The following is a 9,290-nucleotide window of genomic DNA, read 5'->3' as shown; positions in this document are numbered from 1 at the left end:
TGCCCCCTTTTTTTTGAGACTCTGAATAATAACCATCTTACCAAATGCACTTGCTGAATCACCACATGCATTTTAATAATTGGGTTATTGTGACTTCGACTTCTCACAAGATGTGTGTGATTTGTATTTAAGGGCAGCAGCCTGCAGCTCAAAGTGCTCTTTGCTCACGCAGAACGAACAAAGCACCACAGTCAGAGCAAGGATCTGTAAATGCTGCACAGGGCTGCTTCCTGCAGAACCATAGGATGTGTAGACTTAGCATTCCAGACGGAAACTGTATTGTATTGTATACCATGTATTGTACAACTCTCCACCTTTAACAGGCTGCAGGCAGAAGTACATGGCCGGCATTAATGAGGCTGCTGCAGCAGAACTGTTTGCGCTGTACACAAGCGCCCCCTTGTGGTCGTTATGTGTAATAGGAGAGGTGAGTGCTGCACAACAACGTGGAGCACAGGACGGAACAGACGAGACAATCTAATCTTAATCGGACTCCTCTGAAGGCATTTACAGATTATTCGAATGACTACAAATCCGCACAATTCATGCATTTCATCAAAAGAATTTTCAGACATGTTTGGATGCATTCACATGATCAGACATTGTTAAGCAGTCTGAGGAACTAGAATCTAAGTAGTCAGGAGAAGTGAACAGTTGTTGTGGTTTGAGCAAATATTACATGTCTGTTCAGACTGGGAGCAGTCATCATCTTCCTGTTTTTCTCCAGCGTCATCCAACCATTCAGATATGATGACATTAATCCAGGACACATGCAAGTACGAAAAGCGCGGTCAGCTGGACTCGCAGAGAACAATGCTGGGTGAGAGCGACTGTCGGCGGCTCCCTGAGGAGCTCTGTGAGCAGATGGAGATGTGTGGGTGAACGGGACAGGTGCAATGAATTTCACCGCGCTCACGGACCCAGAACAAATGAACTGATGCTGCGGCAGAACCAAAGCCATGAACGAGGCGAGGCGTCCGTTGAGGCCATGCATAAAAAGCACCCTGAGCCCCTTCCTGAGCGCCGTGGCCTCTTTTAACTATTACTCTAAGGTTAAGCTGTCTGTGGTTAAGTTAAGAAAATATACGCTGACCCGGGACACGCAGCCAATTTGCTCAGACGCTGAAGGGGCATCTTCCTATGCAGCCACGGAACCAGGGCATTAGAGGGAATCTGGATTACTGTCACAGCAGGGGCTGAGTTTCCCAACATGCAGCGATCAGGGAAACACCCTGCACAGTCCATCACATGATGTAAACAAAGCAGCACACACCGATTTATGTCTAATTGTCAGTTTTGCAAGTGAAAATGTAAAAACCTGCCCATGTCGAGCTAAACTCACAACAAACGAACGAAGGGGCCGCGCGTACGAGCCGCTGAGCCGCTCATTGTGTCCCCGGCGTCTATGATGTGGGTTAATAAATCATTACACATAAGCAGTAACTGTATTTAGGTAATAGCATTCATATGATGACTTAAGAAGATTTGTGTAAGAGGATTAATAGAGTATCACAGAATCTACTGTGTCAGCGGCATTAGCAGAGCTGCTCTGTGTCATCAGCAGGACGGCACCGACTCAACGCAGTCACACACGGACCGCACCACGAATCACATCCCGCTTAGAAGACGATTATCAAGCGACGCGAGTGTTCAACGTCTTTGATGGTTTATCTGCTTAAATATCTTCCTCCGGGGCTGTTTTTTACACCAAACCTCACACGAAAGCGACACAATTTGCTCCTTTTTTCTATTTATGGCCTGAAACATGACACGAGAGAACAAACGCGTCCTGTGATTTAAACTTGAGTTTCCCTGATGTTCTCTCTCTCTCTCTCTCTCTCTCTCTCTCTCTCTCTCTCTCTCTCTCTCCATCTCCATCAACCTGCTTGGACAAACAGACCTCCATCATATCATCATATCCGCTGTGTTGCAGATTCAGGAGCGGCTTCGCTGCCAAGTGGGCTTTCAGGTGCGAGAAATGTGTGCTACCAAAAAGTTGATGTTTTAAGCCTTTGCCTCCAGGGTTGAGCCGAGGCTCTGCGGTTAATCTGCGATCCACCTCCTAATAGGATTGGTCGCCATAGATGTGCTCCTGCAATTAGCCTGCTTGGAAGCGCTGGAGGATTTAGACCCGGAGCCTCAAGCCCTCAGGCCTCCGTCCATGGGCAGAGTGACACGAGCCTCATTACCAGCATGTGGACAGAAAACAGACGCCGGTGCTTTGAAGCTGATATTTATTCACTATCAGCATGCTACGTAAACCTAATAACTCATACTAGGATTTCATGTTCACCTCGTTTGTTGGTTTTAAGACCTGGCTTTGACCATTGTCAGACTGAGCTTGCTGTGTAGAAGCTGGTGTGAAACCTACTGAAACCTTTTGGGACTCACTGGTCACTGGTCACTGGTCAGACCTTCTTCAGAAGCCCCAGTCCGACCTTCAGCGGCCAGCTGAGCCAATTTAACCCTGACGTCACTAAACTGGATCACCGACTGACTGTCTGGGTGAAGGGCAGACCCTGGTTCTGTTACAGCTGCTCCACCAACAATTCATATGGAGGAGAAAGTGATTAGAAGTTACAGCAGGTATGGATATACAATGTCAAGGTAAACTGAAATATCGAAAGATTAAAAGAAAAAAATAGAATAATAATATTCAATGCAGGAGTCAAGGGAGGTGATTTTCAATTCAATGCAAAATATCTACAGTACATATCCAAATAAAAAATGGACTTTGACTGTTTCCAATACTGTAATTTGTCTTGTCTTTATTGCTCAAAAATCCATCTTGTGTAAATTTTGGTCTCTTTTCCATTTACTTATTCTTACTTGCATAGCCTAACAAGGTGGGAATCATCCTAAATACTTAATAATGACTGCAAAATCAAAACAGTGTTACATAGGGTTGTGTGGTGATAGAAACACATATATAACACATAGATATTAAACTCAACTAAACTAAAAACATCGCTTGTATGACACATTATTGAAGAATCAGATGCAGGATCTGCATCTATTCAGATCACAGTGAGCAGGAAACATGAGCAGACCCACTGACCTCCACCCTTCAACCTCACGGATCTGAAGCAGCGACAGGTCGACACACACTCTCAACATCAGCTGTGACACACACACACACACACACACACACACATACACACACACACACACACACACACACACACACGCACGCACACACTAATATCTGTGAAATTGCTGCATCGTGGCCACGCTGATACGGAGCGTGACTCTGGGAACACACTGAGGTCATGTTATGGCTGAGACCCCAACAAAGACCAGAGCGCAGTGACAGTGGCTTTATTTAGCGGGCAGCACATCACCCGCGATTTAGACGTCTTAGCTATAAGCTGGTTATGAGACGGTAATACCCACCTCCCGGCCTCGTCCATGTGACTCACACTGAAATCAAGAGTCCAACAGAGTCCGGTCCAGCACAGAACACGGGTAACTGCATTTAAATGGACGGTGATTGATGCTAAGGAAAAGTTGGGTTTCCAACAGGATGTCATGAAATTAAATGAGCTAATTTCACACCCCAGAAGAATGTTTTTGTATGTGCACACACCAGACGATGAGCACATACAATTCACATACGTAAAAATCTAAATCCTATAAAGTAGTTGGAGAAGAAACTTTTGACTTCAGTGACTCTCACTGCATCCAAATGTGCTACTATGTTTATTTTCTCCTTGTCTTTACATGATTCACAAACGCCCTTATTAGCCTAATTGGATTGACTGGCCAATCAGGAAGAGGCACCTCCTAAGTCAAGGGTTTAAGCAAAGGGAATTAAAGCGTGGACCTCTGAGCGACAGAGCTACTCAACTGATCCGATCCCTGCGAAGGAACCACCTGAAAATCTCATCGAAAGAGGCCACCGAAGTCAGGGACGCTCAAGCACCTCCCTCCCAATCCCTTTCCGCCCAGCAATCGCCTTTCAGCACGATTAGTGCTGCACCTAGATTCTCTGCAGCAGCTCAAGGAGAACTGTCAAAATTTCCATCCTAGAGGATCTTGAGTTTGCGGAGGAAGAAAGCATGGGTGCGGGAGCGAGCGCTGAGGACAAAAAGTCCAAGGAGTTGGAAAAGCAACTCCAGGAAGATGCCGATAAGGACTCTAAAACCGTCAAGCTGCTGCTGCTTGGTGAGTGCACACAGGAATGGGTTGGAGCGTGTCTAGTGCTGGACTACAGGTGCTGCAACATGATGCAATGAGAGACGAGGCGTTCAGGCTTTCAAAAGAGCTGTGTTGACTTTTAGTCTTTGTACACGTCTGCAGGAACAGGTGTTAGTACAGGTTCAAATGAGCGTAACAGGAAAAGCTTCTGCTTTAACATGTTCTGTTTCAGGGTGACAGTTCAGTTGTACTCCAGATAAAGATAAAGACAAAGAAATGAATTATCCTCAAATCATCTTATTATTCTCATGGGTTCGTTTATGTGCTGAGGACCATTCGTTCAGCACCCAGGGAGCTGCTGGATGTAAAGTGCTTGGAGGATGCGCTTCAGGAGAAACGCTAACCTACACCTGAACAGAGGACAGAGTTGAGCACAGGCCAAACTGACGTTTGTAGAGAGTAGCATGGGAGCACAACTGAGATGAAGCTGCAAAAGCCGGTGTGTTCTGAAACCCTTAAAACCTGAAATTTGACTAAAAGTGCACAAATTTACAACGAAATAACCAAATGTTTCTGACAGTGACTTTTCAATTCTCATGGAAGGACATTGGTGCTTAAAAGATCACCGCCTCTGGTCTAAATGAATCACAGCACAGCAGTGATATGTCAATCCGATTAGCTAACTGGTTTAGTGTAGATCCACTTGGGGAGGTCTCTCAACTAGCTCATAAACACTAGAAATCATGTTTGATTATCATCAACGGTGGAATATGAGATTTCCCATAAGTGTCTTTGACATTAATACCTGGTCGTTACATTTCATATTGTGACAAAAGGTGACAAAGAACCTCAGAAGGCTCAAAACATACATTTAAATCAAAGAGGATGTCGGAAGTTAGTTATTTGTGCCCAGTTGTAATAACCACTAAAAATACACTTATCATAAGGCCTTTTGGAAAATGTACTCAAAGTAATTCTGGGATGTTTAGATAAATTCTAAATTCTATGAATCTGAATATGAACACATTGAATCAAAAGCTTTAAATCTGATAATAAAACCTCTTTATTTTGAGCCAGATAAACATGGACACAGCTCCTCTTTCAAACTGAAAAAAGCAGGGAAAGAGGTGAAGGAGTGATTCACGGAGAAGAAAGAGACGCTTTTCATTGAATTTTTGATAATGAGGCTCAGCCACTGCGCCAACTTTCAAAACAAACTTGTGACTTTCTAATGACTAATGCAGCCGAAAACCACTCATTCTCCCTGAGAGGCTTGGACGAGGCCACATGTGAGAGAGTCTTAAATGCTCAGCATAAGTCTGTGGATAAGAGTCCACGCGGCTGCAGTGAAAGCAGGACGCTCAGCTCTTCTCCTGTGACGTGATCAAGTCCTTTGACCTGCCAGGATCTGTTTAGCTAACGCATAAATAAACTATGAGCGCCGTATGTGCTCAGCTCATGGAATGCACGCGTGTCCTGGACATTCCGGACTGGAGCCAGCCGGTCGTTGGATGCTCAGTGCAGAATGAGGCCGGTGGCATCGAGTCAGGCCTCAAGTACTTACTGATCAGATCGTGCAGACTCTCCTCCAGTCTAATGCTGATGCACAGACATGGCTGACAATGACCCACACGCTGCAGCACATTTCTGATCTCTGAGCTTTTACATCTGTCATCAGGTGTGTTCCCTTTCAGGGAAGCAGGTGAAAGTGTCCAAACTGATGCACGGTGCTGTGGGTGAAATCGGAGACGTTCATATTATTGATTGCACAACCCCCACGGGGTTTTGTTTAACTCTTTATTACCCACAGTTTCAGTTTCAGAGCTGTTTCAAACGCTGTCTTCTCTTACAGGTGCCGGTGAGTCAGGGAAAAGCACCATTGTAAAACAAATGAAGTAAGTGTTGACTTGTGTGTGTGCATAGTGAGACATCACCGTGCAGCTGAGCGTTACTGTAATCCCGCTTGTCGGGCTTAAAGCCAGCAGGATAAAGCTCCCGCATCTGCTCCTTTCACTTGCGGTGAAGTATTTTGCAAAAGGTCACCAGGGCAGATTTGTCAGCGCTTGTTTTGTGCAGATCGTTGAGCTCTGGCAGCGAGAGCAAAGCAGGTCCCTGAAGGCACCACGAGGGGGGTCTCCACGCCCGGTCCTACAGGGGCCGCTGCCCTGCTCAGTCTCCAGCCATCCCTCACCCGTCCACCACCCATTCTCTGCTTTAGCTGTGTTCAAGCTGTTCAGAAGCTGGAAGGTGGACACAACGGATGATTCAGTTCATCAGCAGAGCGGAGAAGCAGGGAGCATTTAGAGGAAGGCCTGCACCACAGGGGGGCAGTGTGAGCACCAGGCCAGCTAGTACCCAGGTTCTGTCTGCACTGTGTGGACCTGAGTTACACATTCACAGAGCCAAGGCCTCCGTGTTGTATTTTTAGCTCAACACCAGTTCGCATTGTTCATTCTCGTACATTAGTATAAATTAGCCAGCAGGTCAGTGTAGCAGAGCATTAATGGAGTTAAAGCCTTTCCGGTACCAACACCTTCCTTCCTTCCGCTCCTCTACTTGTGCCCAGGATTCTGCATCAAGGTGGTTACACGAAAGAGGAACAAATGGAGTTCCGGGCCATCATCTACGGCAACATCCTGCAGTCTGCTCTGGCCATCATCAGGGGCATGGAGATGCTGGGCATCGACTTCGGCTCGCCCGCCTCACAGGTGTCCAGCCGGACGAGCTACCGGTGCGAGCGCGAGCCGCCCAGCCGGCGCTGACGCCTCTTTGTTCTGCCTCCCGTCGCAGGAGAACGCACAGAAGCTGCAGAACCTGTCGGACTCCATCGAGGAGGGCACGATGCCCGCCGAGCTGGCCGACGTCATCAAGAAGCTGTGGGCGGACTCCGGGGTGCAGGCGGCGTTCGACAGGGCCGCCGAGTACCAGCTGAACGACTCTGCTGGATAGTGAGTCCCTGTTCACCGCCACCGCTTACAGTGAAGCTGCTCACACGCAGGCCTGACTGTCGTCTCTGTCCTTATCAGCTACCTGAACGAAATGGACAGAATCTGCAAGCCCGACTATCTCCCCACCGAGCAGGATGTGCTGCGGTCTCGAGTCAAAACAACCGGTATCATCGAGGAGCAGTTCTCCTGCAAAGAGCTGCACTTCAGGTGACGCACGGTGCGAGGAGGTGTCGAACGCGCTGCCGCCGCGTCTGACGCCGCCTTTTGGGGCTTTCTGTTCGAACAGGATGTTCGACGTGGGAGGCCAGAGGTCAGAGAGGAAGAAGTGGATCCACTGCTTCGAGGGCGTGACCTGCATCATCTTCTGTGGAGCCCTCAGCGCGTACGACATGGTGCTGGTGGAGGACGACGAAGTGGTGAGTTGGGTCACGAGCACCCGGAGACCGGCGACGAGCCAGAAACCTGACGCTGCTTCTCCCTCCACAGAACCGCATGCACGAGTCGCTCCATCTATTCAACAGCATCTGCAACCACAGGTTCTTCGCCCTGACCTCCATCGTGCTCTTCCTCAACAAGAAGGATCTCTTTGAGGAGAAGATCAAGAAAGTCCATCTGAGTATCTGTTTCCCAGACTATGATGGTGAGACCAGCGGACACTGGTCGAGGAGCTGCACGCGTTTAGGCTTCGTCTGTCATCTGTTCTTCTTCCTTTCTTTTAGGCCCCAACACGTATGATGACGCCAGCAACTACATCAAGACGCAGTTCTTGGACCTGAACATGAAGAAGGGCGTGAAGGAAATCTACTCCCACTTGACCTGTGCCACAGACACCAAGAACGTCGAGATCGTGTTCAACGCTGTGACAGACATCATCATCAAAGAAAACCTTAAAGATTGTGGTCTTTTCTGAGCAGCTCCGGAGTGAAAATACAAGAGGTGAGCGTCCGCGTTGCATCACTGCGGGGCTGCTGGGACCCGGCTAATACAGAGTAATAGTGTCCAGATGAGGCGGACCCCTGGCAATTCAATTAAACCCTCCTATAGTCATATCTGGCCACCCTGCGTTGCCAGGCAACAACGTCTGGTCAAACCAGCAAACACAAACCAAACAGACAATTTAGAGCCTTTGGGAATCACAAGGATGAGGCAGATAATGAGGCGCAAGAAAACGATGCCTGTAGTGGGTTGTAATTAAAAACAGTTCCGCCCAAGGCGTCTTTTTCAGGCGTCTTTTATTTTGGAAAATACAGTGAAGCGCCCAATCTGCGTGTTAAATGGAACGAGGTGACATTTATGTATAAAATCCATAAATTCAGGTGTGATTTCAGTGCTCGTGTCTGAGGAACAGCTCGTTGTCTGTGTTGCAGAACTTCCTTTCCTACCATTAACTGAGAAGTGTCCTGGAGGAGCACAGAGGATCCTCCGTTTGTTGAGTTCCTGCCAAGACGTCCACGTCCTGGTCCCGGTCATTTACTGCTACTAGCACCTCCCTGCAGCACAGTGCACGTCCAGCTGGGTTCAAACAACTATTGGAGTCACTATATTGTTCTTTTGGACATAGAGCTTTCCGCAACAAACATAGATTTTTTTTCTAAAGTTCAGTTTTTAGCACAAAAAAACTTCTGCTTTGAAGAATAAATAGCTGCTTGTTCAATCCTAATTGGATGCACGTGGTGCATGATGTAATTATTGCTAAGACCAAAGTCTCTAATTTAAACGAACAAAGCGTTTGGAAAACAATACTTTAAATAGCAAAGACGCAATCTTGTAAATGTTTATGAGTACAGTAGTCTCTGTGGTCCAGATATTTTAACTGTAAAAGTTACTGAATATCTCAGATGTTGCCAGTGCTTGCAGTATATCCAGATTACAAACCAAACTGTACACGTGTCTAAATTAATTAGTGTTAATTTATTAAAACATTTTCTTGATATTTATTTCAGGGGGTCAAACATGGTAGAGAAACTTTGTACATAAGAGTAGATTATTCATTATATTTTGAAAGATAATTCTTTACTGAATGTATGAGAGAGGGAGACACTAGAGGCACGACGCTTTATTGTGAAAAGTGAGAGGAAACCTACTACGAATTTGACCTTTCTAATGAAATGTAGAGGCATGAAATAAAAAATGCAACTTCACTTGTGTGTCTTTTCTTTCCTCACTGCAAAGTCATTCACTAAGCTTTAATGAACAACAGGGCGA

At 46.7% G+C, this 9,290-nt stretch overlaps 1 protein-coding gene across 1 annotated transcript; it reads left to right on the top strand.

Moving 5' to 3' along the window:
* The first annotated feature begins 3,821 nt into the window (after positions 1–3,821).
* gnat2 (guanine nucleotide binding protein (G protein), alpha transducing activity polypeptide 2) lies at positions 3,822–9,226 on the top strand. Its single transcript, XM_029157597.3, has 9 exons — positions 3,822–4,164; positions 5,990–6,032; positions 6,704–6,845; positions 6,928–7,085; positions 7,164–7,292; positions 7,372–7,501; positions 7,572–7,725; positions 7,805–8,021; positions 8,453–9,226. Exons 1-8 carry the CDS (start codon positions 4,059–4,061, stop codon positions 7,993–7,995), a joined length of 1,053 nt encoding a protein of 350 aa, XP_029013430.1. The 5' UTR covers positions 3,822–4,058; the 3' UTR covers positions 7,996–8,021; positions 8,453–9,226.
* Positions 9,227–9,290: the final 64 nt, after the last annotated feature.

The sequence above is a fragment of the Betta splendens genome, chromosome 7, assembly GCF_900634795.4.
Source record: "Betta splendens chromosome 7, fBetSpl5.4, whole genome shotgun sequence".
NCBI classification, from domain to species: Eukaryota; Metazoa; Chordata; class Actinopteri; order Anabantiformes; family Osphronemidae; genus Betta; species Betta splendens.
This window is presented reverse-complemented; position numbering and strand designations above follow the sequence as displayed.

Bases quoted from the DNA above. Each gene is read 5' to 3' on its own strand.
- gnat2 (XM_029157597.3), top strand. From the start codon at position 4,059: ATGGGTGCGGGAGCGAGCGCTGAGGACAAAAAGTCCAAGGAGTTGGAA. The intron at 7,086-7,163 runs GTGAGTCCCTGT...TGTCCTTATCAG, and splicing joins CTGAACGACTCTGCTGGATA to CTACCTGAACGAAATGGACA. The intron at 7,293-7,371 runs GTGACGCACGGT...CTGTTCGAACAG, and splicing joins TGCAAAGAGCTGCACTTCAG to GATGTTCGACGTGGGAGGCC.